Source organism: Paramisgurnus dabryanus, chromosome 5 (genome assembly GCF_030506205.2).
Source record: "Paramisgurnus dabryanus chromosome 5, PD_genome_1.1, whole genome shotgun sequence".
NCBI lineage: Eukaryota > Metazoa > Chordata > Actinopteri > Cypriniformes > Cobitidae > Paramisgurnus > Paramisgurnus dabryanus.
In genome coordinates, this window is record NC_133341.1 from 10,553,278 (window position 1) to 10,568,835 (window position 15,558).

The 15,558-nt window shown below is 37.3% G+C and overlaps 1 protein-coding gene and 1 long non-coding RNA gene across 2 annotated transcripts; one reads left to right on the forward strand and one right to left on the reverse strand.

Moving 5' to 3' along the window:
* The first annotated feature begins 3,702 nt into the window (after positions 1-3,702).
* On the forward strand, positions 3,703-5,143 carry LOC141282231 (uncharacterized). Its single transcript, XR_012336753.1, has 2 exons — positions 3,703-3,961; positions 4,424-5,143. It is a non-coding gene; the product is annotated as an uncharacterized lncRNA (long non-coding RNA).
* A 5,138-nt stretch (positions 5,144-10,281) lies between these two features.
* On the reverse strand, positions 10,282-15,427 carry wdr54 (WD repeat domain 54). The gene is made up of 9 exons (XM_065267051.2): positions 14,913-15,427; positions 14,770-14,832; positions 14,616-14,682; positions 14,456-14,512; positions 13,195-13,322; positions 12,952-13,052; positions 12,623-12,785; positions 12,344-12,418; positions 10,282-11,902 (listed from the first exon to the last, which is right to left on the reverse strand). The coding sequence occupies exons 1-9, from the start codon at positions 15,144-15,146 to the stop codon at positions 11,771-11,773; spliced, it is 1,020 nt and encodes a 339-aa protein (XP_065123123.2). The 5' UTR covers positions 15,147-15,427; the 3' UTR covers positions 10,282-11,770.
* Between the last annotated feature and the right edge of the window lie 131 nt (positions 15,428-15,558).

Below are 15,558 nucleotides of genomic sequence, written 5' to 3' on the forward strand. Positions count from 1 at the left end.
TAGCGGTCGTTGCCAGCTTCTTTTCGGAAGCCCAGAATCGTGACTGCTGAATAAGTGGAGGGACATGCTAGGCTCCGATATTTTTCAAGCCAACGTAATGGGTAGCTATCGTCGTGGATGAAGTTCACCTAACGTACAAATGGTAAGAGATAGTCTTACTGTATGACTTAGTAAATACTTAATGTTGTGATATAAATGAAATGTTGTAAACATAGTAGGTGTTGATGTACGTTCGCTAACTCAGACTTAGTATAATCACAATGATGTTAGTATCATTGTAGCGAAATTACTAGCAGTTCGGTCAGCCTGCAAAAGACGACATTTAAACATACGTCACACACTCCGTTGCTCTGATTGGTCATAGGTCTATCCAATTGAATGGAGAGGCATTTTTCCGTTGAGACACGCCTCATAATTTTAGCTCAATGGAGCGGTATCAGACTCAAATTCTGACTAGAATTGAGTATGACAACGTCAGGCTATGTGTCCATGGCACGAAATTGAGCTTTTTTCGTTATGTTTTTTCGTGTCACTTGCACAAATATCTATAAATAGTTTTAGCTTTTTCGTGTCATTTTATACATTGTTTTCTAATTTTTTCTTCTATTTTAAAATAATTGACGCTTGGGGTTCGGGTAAGATTTTGGGTTTGGGGTAGGGTGTACTTTTATGTACTGGTTTACATGTTTTTCTTCTGCTTTTAAAACTTTTCTTTAGTTGGGGTTAGAGTTGGGGTTTGGATTAGGATGTCTTAAATGTAACAGAAAGTGTCTCTAACCCCAAGCGACAATGGTAAGAAAATTGGAAAAAAACAATGAAAAACTACATAAAATGAAATAAAAAAGAAAGTTGTACAACGGACATGAAAACTATTTATAGAAATTTGTGCGAGTGACACGGAAAAGGCACGATAAAAGCTAAATTTTGTGCCCTGAACACAAATAAATGAATCAACTTTTTCGTGACTATAAGATTACTTTTCATGAGATCAGTCTGTACTATACACATACTATATTCCTTCTCTCTCTCTCTCTCTCTCTCTCTCTCTCTCTCCCTTTCTCTCTTTCTCTCTCTCTCTCTCAGGTGTACACATGCTACTTACTCTCTCACTTCTTGGGGCCAAAAAGTTGGGTCACGATCATCATGTCCCCTCACCCTCAAACACATTCCATCATCAGAAGTGCACTGCCCGTGCTAACGTGTTAATCTCTGACGCAGCGCGCCAAAAGTTTGGGCTGTCTGTTTGCCTGTCTCTGCCAAACTCACATGCTTTTGCCCTACTTGGCCTAACCCTTTCTGCTAACTGAGGTGCAAATTTATTCTGATGGCAAAAAACACAGATGATCTTTATCCACATTAACCTCTATGACCTAAGCTAGCAGACACTCCACTAAACAAACAGATCCATCATTACATTTCTACCCTGCTATCTCAAAGCCCATTAAGACTGACCCATAAGCATAAACGGTCTCACTCTGCTTTGCAACTCTGCTATTTTAGCACAACTGGCAATAATCTAAGCATTTGTATTTAACACTAAAACACTTTCTTCTTAAACCAGTCAAGTGATATTAGTAGCAAGGGAATAAGTCAGATGACCTATAGGAAAACTGGTGCTCATTATCCAATTAAAAATAAAATAACATTTAAATACTAGAATATTTATGATGATGAAAATTTTATTATTCATTAAATAACACTCACAGGTCACCAGTGACCTATTTGTTATTCATATTAAAACGTGATACTTGACAGGTTCGTGTTAGTTGGTGATAATGCCTGTTTCTTTTAATCAATGTCTTGCTTTACATCTTTAGATGTTTATAGCAATTTAAACTGAAAAGATCAAATTAAAAGGAAAATTATAACATAACTGGGACAGTTTATTGAAAACGTTAAAATAATTTCATGTTTCATGGAAGAAGGTTATACAGGTTTGTAACGACTTAAGGGTGTGTAAACATTCCTAACTACACATGCATCCCTCTTTAATTTGATTGTTTAATTTCATGCATGAGTTGTTGTTTTTTGTCTGACACATCTCTACTGTTTTTCTGGTTAAGATTAAGAATATTTGGTGTGACCTATGACTAACCGGAATAACAAAGTCCTATTATCCCATTATCAGGGCAAATCCCTAAAACAGCTCACTCTCCTTTTTCTTCTTTTCACACCACCCGGCAGATGAGACGGGAGCAGCTGTTTGGGCTGGGTGGAGTGTGCACACGTATCTCTCTCTCTCTCTCTCTCTCTCTCTCTCTCTCTCTCTCTCGATGACCGAGTGAATCACCAGCATGGTGTCAACCTCTTTCTCCACCTCACACAGTTTCTATCTCTACCCAGTCTGTGTCTCCCACAATCTTAATAAAGGGTTTCTTTCCCCAAAGAAACTTCAAAAACATTTCTTTCTTATTTTTTTACACTATATAACATTTTATGCAACAAAAAGTTCAGTTGTTGTTATAGGTTCTTTATAGAACCATACAGGTTGAGAAAGGACCTTCATTTTTAAGAGTGCATATGTTTATTTGTGTGTCTACCCTACCGAAAAATCCAGTTAAGACCAGCATAAGCTGGTTTAAGGTGGCACTAGCGGGTTTACGCTGGTCCTCCCAGCCTGACAAAGTTGGTCATGCTGGTGGGCCAGCTGGTCTTCCAGCCTGACCAGCTAAGTCCAGCTAGACCAGCTTAAAAAGTGACCAAAACAAAGCTAGACCAGCTTGCTACACCAGGAAATCCAGCTTCCTACAGCAGCAAAACCAGCTAAAACCTAGCTGGGAGACCAGCTAAAACCAGCTCACCAGCTTACGCTGGTCTTAGCTGGATTTTTCAGCAGGGTATTCATGAACTATTTCCAGGAGACACTTTTCCCTAATTTCCTCCTTGCTTTTGCTTTTTCCCAAGCAATCCTCACCTTTAGACTATACTCAGGAATTGTTAATCCCTGTGTTTTCGGACTGATAGATTTTTGAAAGTCTACAGAGGGGGAATAAGCGCTGTGTGTTCCATCCAAATATCTCCAAATTAATCATTCACATTAATGGGATGCGTTCAGTGGCTTTTGTTTGCTGAACATCAAAGTCGGGTCGCTGGGTTTGGCTGTTGCTAAAAATGTGATAAAAAACAGCCACAGGGTTGTTTTGTTACAAATCTAAGCAAATATACAGAATAATGTATGCAATTCGAAGAGTTTTTTTCAACATCCATTTTTCATCAATGAAAAATATGCGCATCTGGCAAGCTTAATAATTGCGGTCACTTACGTCTATACCATCCTCGAAACCCTCTTACCCTCTTATTTGCATGAATAAACATGTAACATCTTGCATCAAAACATATTCCATTCAGGCTAATGAGCCTGTTATGGTCTCTACTGGCTTTTGTGAAACCAAATATGGGAGCCAGGTTTGGCCAGAAAGGCCAAACAAAACAACCAATGCATGGTTAATTACATCCTAAATGCTATTTAAAGATAAATCCTGTAGTCAGAATGCTTATGATGGACATGTTTTATATAGTGGTTTAATAATCCTTGTCCCTGAAAATTGTTTTAGAAACAAAATTTTGTGCAATTTTTCAACACATTGTGTATCGTGTTAAGGTTGTGTAATAAGAATTAGTGTGAAAAATGATGGTGAAATGGTGAAAACAACATATCACACAATTGTGGAATAAAATGAATTTTATAGTTATTTCATATTCACCTTATTTTTCACGACAACAAGGGCGGCGCCATTGCGCTCATTTTGTCAACGTTCTTCCGGCCGCATAGACGATGAGCAGCTGAGGCAGTGACTGAAGGCGACGTGTTAAGCTTAAAAAGCTCACTCGAGCGCCTTTATGTTTCTTTCTTACCAATTTTAAGCCAACTGAGGAACACCCTTATCCCAAGTAATGGTTCGACTACGATGTTCCGGTAACTTTAAACCACGCCTGGTGTTGAAAAGGTGGCCAGTTTCAGGTAAGCTATCTTAGCTAACTTTGTGCTCGTTCGCCTAAAGTTAGATTTGTGATGTCCGTTCTACAAATACACTAAAGATCAGTAACGTTAGTTTATAAAATGCAACTATTTGAATGGTTTTAATTGTCCACCTATATTTTTATATTTACGATAGTACAACAGTATATTATAGTACATTGCATTCTTACAGTAGCCCATGTGATTCCTACAAGTTACTGAGATTTCAGATGCTAGAATGTCAGTTCATTTCTCATTCAGATATTGATAATGACCTATTAAACAACGTATTATTTAACACTGAAGTTAAAGGTTGTGTGTATAATGTTTCTGTCTCTTTTTAATGCATCTCTCTCTTACACACTGTTCTGTTTAAGTATGGTGCCATTTATATATTAATTCTCATGATGCAAGTTTCTTTTAAATACTAACATAAAAATGTTTATGGTTATATTGTTTTCACAGATGCATTGATGTTTAGTGATGCAGTGGACAACTGTGAGGATGATACAATCAACATGTTCCTAAACTGTGATGCAGAAACACAATGGGAGCATCTATCCGTCTCTGACCACAACTACAAAATCACAACTCAACCTGAAGCAACATACATCTGATATGGGAAAACAATGGTGCGGTTTCCCGGACAGGGCTTATCCTGGTCCCAGGCTAAAATGCATATTTGAGCTACAATAATTTAAAAACACCTTTTACTGACATACCTCAACATATATGAGTGCCATTGTTTTGTCACAAGATGCGCACCAGTCTTGTTTTTTTGTAGGATTTGTTTGTAAAAACTAAAATGTCCTAATATAATTAAGGCCTAGTCCTGTAAACCCTGTCCGAGAAACTGCTTCAATGTGTTGAGCTGGCACAAATGTACATAACTCTACTGAGAAACAACCATCTTTGGTTCAGCTTTACACAGGGTTGATATTGCATCCATTACACAGTCGCCAAGCACTTTACCAGTACATACACCAACAGCTTCCAGATATACGCTTGGGATCAGCTCCTGATGAATCCGATAAAGCTGTGTCTTAATTTATTGCAGGGTGGTCTTGCTTTACCTGTTGTAAAGTTACATTAAACCTTCATATGTGATCAGATGTCATGCAGTGATATTAAACATTTACAGTGTGATCAGATGTTGTGCATTTATATTAAACCTTTACAATGTGATCAGATGTTGTGCATTTATATTAAACCTTTGCAATGTGATCAGATGTTGTGCATTTATATTAAATCTTTACAATGTGATCAGCTGTTACCTGTCATGCAGTTATATTAAACATTTACTATGTGATTAGATGTAACCTGCCATGCAGTTATATAAACCTTTACAGTGTGATCAGTTATTATCTGTAAGGAATTTCTTAAACCATATGTGAGCTTTGTAGATTCCACTTAAAAGGATTTAAGTCTCATGATTTGAAGGAATAAGTGTTGGCAAGTTTGCAAATGAATTCTATCATGGTACCACATAAAAACGAAATAGTTATTGGACTGGCTAAGGTGCACATTTGCTATAAAAAAGACAAAATCACTGTGTAAATATTGGTAGACATACTTTTAATAATTTTCAATGCTGCTCCATCAACTCCTGACAGGACGAGGTAATTAAATATGTCCAATAGGTTACTTGCCGCGGCTGCTTCATATCGTCTAACCACGAGACGATTGATGGGACAATATAAGACTATCCAATCGTCGTATGAAGTTTTAACCGTGCTCTTAATTTAAAACATTTATAGCAGTAGCGATATTTGTCATTTCACTAAAGTTGTAGTGAACTACAAACAATCTTCTAACCACCAAACTAACCACCGAATGCACTGTGCCATATTAGCAGCGGAAGTCGGTTGACAAAATGCGGAAGAGCGAAGAATTAAAAAGGGGCGTGGCGGAATAAGGTTAATAAGTCAGCTTCATAATATTGGAACAGAGGCACATTTTGTGTTATTTTAGCTGTTGACCATCATTTATTCCAGTTGCAGTCATTTATACCACGGGTCTGTTGAATGCTGTATTCTGATTGGGTGAGAAATGTTCCGTCGGTATGCATTAATTTCTGATAACCGCACACCTAACTTGTCAAATGTCTTAAAAATAGGCACCAGAGCAATGTTTGTGGTAACCGTGGTATAAGAGGAATAATTGACTCCGGTCCTTTGAATTATTCGAAAATAATGCACAGCTTTACTTACAGGGTATTACTGAATGTCAGAATGGAAAAGAAAGGTGATTTAAACAATTTTGAGCGTGGCATGGTTGTTGGTGCCAGACATGCCGGTCTGAGTATTTCACATTCTGCCCATTTACTGGGATTTTCACACACAACCAGGGTTTACAAAGAATGGTGTGAAAAGGGAAAAACATCCAGTATGCAGCAGTCCTGTGGGCGAAAATGCCTTGTTGATGCTAGAAGTCAGAGGAGAATGGGCCGATTGATTCAAGCTGATAGAAGAGCAACTTTGACTGAAATAACCGCTCGTTACAACCGATGTATGCAGCAAAGCATTTGTGAAGCCACAACACGCACAACCTTGAGGCTGATGGGCTACAACAGCAAAGAACCCCACCGAGTACCACTCATCTCCACTACAAATAGGAAAAATAGGCTAAAATTTGCACGAGCTCACCAAAATTGGACAGTTAAAGACTGGAAAAATGTTGCCTGGTCTGATGAGTCTCGATTTCTGTTGACACATTCAGATGGTAGAGTCAGAATTAGGCGTAAACAGAATGAGAACATGGATCCATTATGCCTTGTTACCACTGTGCAGGCTGGTGGTGTTCGTGTAATGGTGTGGGGGATGTTTTCTTGGCACAATTTAGGCCCCTTTGTGCCAATTGGGCATCGTTTAAATGCCACAGCCTACCTGAGCATTGTTTCTCACCATGTCCATCCCTTTATGACCACCATGTACCCATCCTCTGATGGCTACTTCCAGCAGGATAATGCACCATGTCACAAAGCTCGAATCATTTCAAATTGGTTTCTTGAAGATGAGTTCACTGTACTTAAATTGCGTAGAAAACAGGAAAAAGTATAGCTGTAATTCCAAATGGCTTATAATAGACCCTATACTTAAAAGCACCCTTTTTCTTCCTTCTTGGACAACCAACCGATTACAGTCTTCAAAAGATTGTGGTCAGCCACGCCTAAGATAAAAGTTTTCATATTTTCCTTGCTCAGAGAGTTGTTCTCAGATTGGTTCTGAATCGCTCTTTCTAAGATTTGTTTATATAAATAAATATAAAGTAAATAATATTATTATTGTTTCACTGGAAATTTGGCACAAAACTCTTAAACTATTAGTGGTTGTTCTATAGAAAATAATTCTTATCCAGCCCTTCCTTCCTCTACTTCTGTTACCAAGTGTAATAAATGAGCATCCAGGGTCCAGTATTATTATGTTGTGCCACGCTGGCAGTCTCCCTCCCACCTCCCGGACGTATCAGACATGATGAGGCAGAGAGCACTATTGAATTTTACACAGTCTGCACTCCAGCCATAGTGTGTATCACCTCAGATCACACTAAACACTGACCCTAAACACATCTCCCCTGCTCTGTACTCCAGTGCTACATAGCAACGTTACATAATTCCATTAAATCCATAGCCAATGGAGTTCTCAATAATGCTACCCTGACTCCCTCTCTGTCCCACATCACATCTGATGGTCAGCCCTCTATTTTCCTCCCATTAGATGCCTCTCTGTGTCATTGATATTCACACTCTCTCCATAACAGACACCAGGGCATACAAAGTGTCAGTCAAAGAACAAAGTTAAATGTCTTACATAAGCAAAGATTTGTTTTACAACAAGCTGGCATGAAAGGTTATGTGTGGATGACACTGAAGCAACAACAGAATTTCAAAATTATAGGCAAAAAAAATTTCTGGAAACATTATAGCAAATTGTCTTAGCAGGTTGCTGATAAGGTGATAATCTGCTCAGGTGAATGATGTAATGATAACAAAATATTACAGAGTAATAAAGGACAAGGATTAAAGATGCATGAAAGGCATATCTGACGATCAAAATCTCTGTTTAAAAATGCAAACAAAGGGGAACAAAGGTGGTTATAGATAATATAGTTAACAGAAAAATATAATTTTCTTTAATTACCCCATGTCGCAGAATGTAAACACAACTAGATCAAAAATGGCAAGACGGCGGCTTCATGTCAGTAAGATGATCATTGGTTCTCGGTAAGTCGTTACGTTGTGATGAAACGCAGTCATGAGTTATGTCTGAACCAATGAACATACCAACGTGGAGCAGGCATGGCGCCATTTTTAGATCTAGATCAGTGGTCTCCAACAAGGTTGCCCGCGCCCGCCAAAGCACAATCTATTAATAGCCTCAATTTTTATATTTATTACTTATTTTTATACTCACTTGGCTTCTTTTATGTATGTTAACATTTTAAACCATGATAGAAACTTATTAACAAATAAAATAAACAAGTAAAACAAAAAAGTTTTGAGTAATTAAAAAAAGGTCACCAATGCCATGTAGAATTAAGGCAGTTCTGAAGGCAAAGGGGGTCAAATACAGTATTAGTATGGTGTTCCTAATAATCCTTTAGGTGAAATATATATAGGGCTCTATCTTACACCCGCCGCAATGCAGCGCAATGCGCGACGCAAGTGTCTTTCGCTAGTTTTCACCCTAATTTTCATGTTTAGCGCCGCGTTGTTTAAATAACAAATGCATTTGCGCCCCCTTTTGCGCCCATGGGCGTTTTGGTCTGAAAACGAGGTGTGTTCAGGCGCATTGTTGGCGCGTTGCTATTTTGAGGCAACTAAAATAGACTACGCCATTGACCAACAAAAACCTGGTCCAAAGTCTAAAGTCAATGGCGCAATGTGTTTTATGTTATTTAAAGAGCGCATTAGTAAAATGCGCCTATACACGGGAGGACAACGCGGGTTTGCTTATCACAAGGTACATGAATGCGCAGCAGCACAAAAATGCTTTTAAATATGAAAGATTAAAGGATTGAATGTAAAAGATTATTATTGAATCTCTTGGACATAAATGAGGACTAATTATGAGACGTTAGAAGGCGCAAAGAGCTGCTTCACCTGCAGCCTGGTAAGTAAATAAATGCTTTGCTTTGAAAAAATGCATCTGTTTTTAAATGTTTTTTTTATGCTACCTCACGGATTTATTGTATATGATGACTCTGTACCTGTGGATATGGTGAGATGAGAAACATTTTTAAGTAACGCTTAAAAAAACTCTTTGCTTAAAAAAAAACGCTGTCCAAAGTGCTGAAACGTGAGGAGAGCCGTTTGTAAATTCTTTATCTCCTGTTTGTTACAAATAAAGTATTTTTAGAGTACAAACCTTATCTTACATACTTGCTAATTATTTTTTGATGACATTGGATAGCCATACATTTGAAGCAATTACAAGCCTGCTTTTTACTTCCATGACTAAAAGAAAACGGGTTTTAAAGGTTTTAATAAAAAAATAACAATTTCAATACAAGTGGAAAAACAACATAATTATTTAACATTAATCTTAAACTGGGGATCTTCTTCCTCCGCTTAGTTTTTCAGTTTACAAAGTCCGTCATCTAAATAGGGATTAGACATAGCGCCAGCGCAACTGGCTTTTAAAGGGGATGAGAGCTGTGACTCTCATTGGTTTACTGCACGTTACGCCCAAAATACTCCCATTACAATAGGACCTACCCTTTTCGACCATGCGCTCGGCGCAAAAACCATTTTTCCCGTCGTTAAATTAGCAAAAGTGGATTCGGACACGCCCATTTAGACGTTGCGCTGTGCGCTTTAGACAATGCGCTTAGATCGTTAAAATAGGGCCCATAGTGTGTGTGAGTACGGTAAAACAGAAAAAGGAAAGCTGTAATTCCAAATGGCTTATAATAGACCCTAAAAGCACCCTTTTTCTTCCTTCTTGGACAACCAACCGATTACAGTCTTCAAAAGATTGGGGTAGCCCTCCAGATTGTTTTATCCATTGTGGTACAAAAAGGTTGAAGACCCCTGATCTATGATGTGTTTGTTTACAATTGAATACAAAGTAATAATCACAAAATACATTGAAAATATGTAGAGACTCTAATAAAATGTATTATTTTGCTTCAGAAGAAATATACATGTAATAACCCACTGGAGTCGTATGGATTTTTTTTTCTGATGAAGGGTTAAATGGGTACCATTCAATGCATTACAAAGCTAGAAAACTCTAAATGTGTTTGGTTGAAGAAAGTAATTCATTAAAAAATAGAATAGCAATAAGGTGAGTAAATTATAGAGTAATTTTAATTTTTCAGTTGATACTAAACAATAATCTGGTCATTTACAACAAAGTTGTCTAAATTTGTTCTTTGTTAAAAAATTGTCACCATGCCAAAACGTCACTTCTATGGTCACAGAAAGACATAAGTGATATGTAGGTGTGGTCATATGATACATATGAACCATTTATTTACAAAAAATTGTGTGTGTGTATGTATATACCATTACCAGCTTTGTTGTTTCAGCAAATATTTATTTTTCCCTCTTTTTAAAGATACAAACAGAAAAGACAGGAAATATGTACACAAAATTAAAAACAAAGAAATTTTCTAAACTAAATGTCTTCTTCAGGTTTCAGTCAGTATTTAGTGTGACCTCTCTTGGCACTAAACACATCTTAAGCTTTTTTGAGAAGACTGAATTCCTGAAATCATTTAATTAAAATTAAAAATTAGGATTTAATTTTATTTAGGTTTAAGAGATCCTGCAACTGCCTGCTATTGCTCAAGTGGAAGGGGAGTTCACCCTAAGTAATTGACACTTTACAGTTTTTAATACCACATACATATTTCCTGCATTTTATGGTTGTATTCTAATAAAGAGACTGAGAAATAATTATATATGATAACTATACAACTGCAAAAACACCAAATCAAATGGTAGCATGGTGGCTAAAGACCATTCTATATCATGCTATATATATATTCTCTTTAAACATGTAATAGAAAATAGAGAGATTAATTTATACAAAGAAACATTTGACTGCCATCTACTGGTACATATTTGTAATTACAACAAAAGCCAAAACAATATTCCTTTTTGCTGGATTGTCACTAATATAGTGGTTTTACAGTTACACTAAAAATAACAGAACAGCAATAAACACAACAAAATATTGTTAACTGGCATTTACCTTGATACAGTGCATACATTTTAATTTTCAATAAAACGGGTAAAACAATATTAAAATGTCCATCAGAAAAACACAATATGCAGTGTTTCACATTTAAAAAATTCACATGAAATAAATAAATACTGTACCATTATTTTGTCCTACTTAAGTCAAGAAAACTGTTTAGTCTAATAAATTTATTTACTGAAGTAAAATAATAATATCTGACATCATGTAATTGTAAATAAAATTATACAAATAATGTGAACAACAAAATACTAATAGAAAAATATGTTTATATAATATGTTTTTAAACAAATCCATACATTCACCAGACATGACTGTAATGACTTTTACCCCAATATCAGGGCAGTGTATTTGCCAAAACTGTCAGCACAGAGTCAGACCGTTAAAAACACTGCCCCCTGGTGTTCAAGTGGTGCTCTCAGCCCATTTCATATATATTCAGACTGATCCTGTCACACAGCTGTACACTATCACATGGAGTACACAAATATATTGTCCAGACATTACTTGCTCATGCCATAGGAGAATATACTGTAGCAAATGCTGCAGATGATCCTTACACAACCAGATATACACACACAAGCAGTACGCTACTGTACAGCAAAACCTATGCCTGCGTGTAGCGAATTATTTCACTCAAGTCGTAGCCAGTCACTGCAAAAGCGTAGCCATCCCCATCACAGAACTTGGCTCCACAGATCTGAGTATCAGTTACGCACTCATTGTACATGTGCTCGATCTAGAAACCGCAGAAAAAATGTAGATGTCTATGATGTTTTATTAGAAAATGTAAAGTGCAACACAATGTTTACTGCAGGCCTAAACTGAAAAAAAAAAATCTGAAAATTCAGCAAATAAATATTATCCACAATAATTATTAATTCATATTTCCCACTCTTCGTAAAGGAATATATGTTCATTTATTAAATATTAAGCTTATTTAAATATAATTTTAGCCACTACTTTTTAGCCTTTAATATTATAATTTCTACACATTTTGTTTATAACTTACTATATTTTTTTACATTTTTTTCACATGGATTATTATTACTTCACATTGAAGGCCTGGTCAAAAATTCATGCCAAATGATGCAAAAAACAAAAACAAAAAAACAATCAATACAGTTAGTGCTTGTGAAGGTATAGTATTTGGCTAATGTGTGTCTGTGAGAAGAACTACCTCTACGCTGTTAGTTTCTGGGGTCAAGCTCAGATGCCACACTCTTACCCAAGAGTCTTCAGCTGCAGAAAGCAGCTTTGTCATTGAACAAAGAAAAAAGTAGTACATGACAGTTAGGATTAAAGAATACTGGGATAAAGACTTCTGTTAAATACAAACAACCTCTAAATATAAACTCTAAACTAAAATATAAGTTTAAATGATTCATTTGAGAAATATTAGAACATATAAACCTTACTATATAGATTGCATATACAATTATTTCCTCTCTTTTCTTACCAGGCCAGTGAAAGGGGCAATGTCCAAAGAGTAGATCCAGCGTGCATGGGCATTGACCTCTGCATGCAGTATACCTGTGACTCCCTCATACAGACGGATCTGCCCTGTCCCATATCCTGCAATCACTGTCCCCTTCCACAGCTTTACTGAGGAACAACTTGTACTGTGAGAAGTAGATTGCACACTTTATTAATTTATTCACTACAGTTTTTATTTGCTGAGGTACATGACAACAAGGCATGGACTAAAAGTTTGTTTGTTTTTAGTTCACATTTAAAATGTTTATAAGACAGATCTGGAATATTGGTATAATGAAAGTCATAACATACTCAAAACCAGGGATCTTGTTGAGCAACTGAAAATCATCTCCTGATTTCCACACACAGAGGAGGCCTGAATCATCAGCACTAACTAAATCAGCAATGCATTCCTGAAATAAGATTCGAATTTAACAATAAAACACTGGATTCATTAATAAATGAACTGAATCTAGCATAAAAAATACAACAAAATAATGCTCTCCATATGTTTTGCAAAAACACTGAAAACTAAAAAGAAAATAAAGTTAATACCGGACTGCCTGAACACTCGGAGGCCATATCTGTGATGGCCTCTTTGTGTTCCTCCAGAACCTCAGACAGTGTTATATTACTGCCTTTATTGGGAACATCGAACACAAGAACTGCGCCAGATGAGACTCCTGAAAGAAATTGGGATGAAACTTTAGTAAACATGCACACTATGCTTCTAAGAAATGTTATATGTGGAATACCTAGAACAGTAATGTGACCCTTATCCATAAAATCCAGGCTAAAGGCTCAATCTAATTATGAGATTAGGAACATCGGTTTGGTTTCAATCACCAATTCCACAAATGTTTGACATGGCCTTAGTCAGTGTTTAAGATACCAATGCTATTTACTTTACATTATGTAGCATGTTTTAAATGTAGAAAACAGTAAATCACCAAAAAATGACTTTAGATTGTACCACAAATATACTTTAAAGGGATAGTTCGGCCAAAAATGATATTAAACCCATGATTTACTTACCCCAAAGCTGTCAGAATTGCATATGTTCATCGTTTTTCAGACAAACACATTTTCGGATATTTTAGAAAATGTTTTAGATCTTTCAGTTGATTAAATGTAATGTTTCGGGGTCCACGACCTTCAAGTCCAAAAAAGTGCGTCCATCCTTCACAAAATAAATCCAAAAGGCTCCAGGATGTTAAACAAAGGTCTTCTGAGGGTAATCCGCGCGGTGTTGTTGTAGAAATATCCATATTTAAAACTTTATTAACGTAAATAACTACCTTCAGGTAGCGCCGTCATCTTAGTCGCGTCCGCATTCCGGATGAAAGCTTACGCAGCCTACGGAGGCTACTCTGCTGCTGCTCTGTGCCCCCGCCCTCCGAATTTGTCATTCGTCACTAAGAAAAGTGCGTACACTACGCTAATACTCTCTCCTGAATACAGAGGAGTCTAAGATGGCGGCGCTACCGGAAGGTATTTATTTACGTTAAAAAGTTTTGAATATGGATATTTCTACAACAACACCGCACAGATTACCCTCAGAAGACCTTTGTTTATCATCCTGGAGCCGTTTGGATTAATTTGTAAAGGATGGACGCACTTTTTTTTGGACTTGAAGGTCGTGGACCCCATAACATTACATTTAATCAACTGAAAGATCTAAAACATTTTCTAAAATATCCGAAAATGTGTTTGTCTGAAAAACAATGGACATATGCAACTCGGACAGCTTGGGAGTGAGTAAATCATGGGTTTAATATAATTTTTGGCCGAACTATCCCTTTAACCACTTACTTACCAACACAAATGTACTTTTCCCGCACTGCTGCAATTCCTCGTGCAAACACTGCCTTAGCTGGGGAAAACAATAAATGGTGCCCAAATTTACCAGACACGTAGTGATCATAAAAAAAAGCGATTTTATAAACAAATGTCTACATGAGGAGTCATTCGCTTACCTGTGGGGGTCTCTGGAGTGTCCAGCGAATGCCAATAGACCATAATGGATCCATCTGATTCGTACATCTAATCAATAAACAAAGTTTCAGCCCCATGGTTCCCAAGAATATAAGTGTTTAAGGGGAAAACAGGTTGGCATGATACTTGACCCACCTGAATTCCTTTCTGAGAAGTGAGGACGAGCAGATCTCTCGAGGGCAGGACACACCATGCTGCCTATTCAACAAAAGTCAGGGTTACCCAAAAACAGACCAAAACATCACTGAACAAACCACTGCAATAGAAATCGGCCTCACCTGCATAATAAGTGAGGAGCTGGTGGCCACGTTGCCCTCTTTAGACTGCAGCTGTCGATGGGAATAGTTCAGCCCGTCCCAAGAAGCGCTAACCATATTTACAACGTTAGCATGGACCACGGTGAAATATGTGAGGCAGCGCGGGGCGATGCGCAGGACGCTCAGGTTGTTGTACAACGCAGAAGCGCTGCTCTTGATCGGAATGCTTTTGTCTTTGTGGTACATTTTAGCCATTTTAACAAATTGGTAATCACCGTTTGGTTACTGTGCTAAGCATGTGAGCTCTGAAATTCAAAGGGTTTCTACATAACATTACCACCGCTAGATGATTTTTATGAACAAATCCAACCAGCTATTACTAACCAACCCTGAATGTCAGCTGATGTATGATCTCTGAACGTTAGCTATCAGTTTTCATATGGGTATCTCCGCTCGATTAAATGTTGTGTTTGTTGCAGTAAGCTCTCACCATCTCGCGTCTCTTGCATCCATAGTGACGGAGGAGACTTGCGTAGAACGTGACAGACGTGCGTAGAACGTCACAGAATAATACGGTGCAGAGAGTGACGTAGCTTAAAAAACCGTAAGAATGTTGCAGTCCAATAATTTGCAAGTGTAAACACTGTTAAACTAAAGCAGCACCTAG

Excerpts from the sequence above, each read along its gene's own strand:
- wdr54 (XM_065267051.2), bottom strand. The coding sequence starts at position 15,146 with ATGGCTAAAATGTACCACAAAGACAAAAGCATTCCGATCAAGAGCAGC. Across the intron at positions 14,833-14,912 it reads GCTCCTCACTTATTATGCAG|GCAGCATGGTGTGTCCTGCC; the intron begins GTGAGGCCGATT and ends TTTGTTGAATAG. Across the intron at positions 12,419-12,622 it reads TTGCCCCTTTCACTGGCCTG|CTGCTTTCTGCAGCTGAAGA; the intron begins GTAAGAAAAGAG and ends TCAATGACAAAG.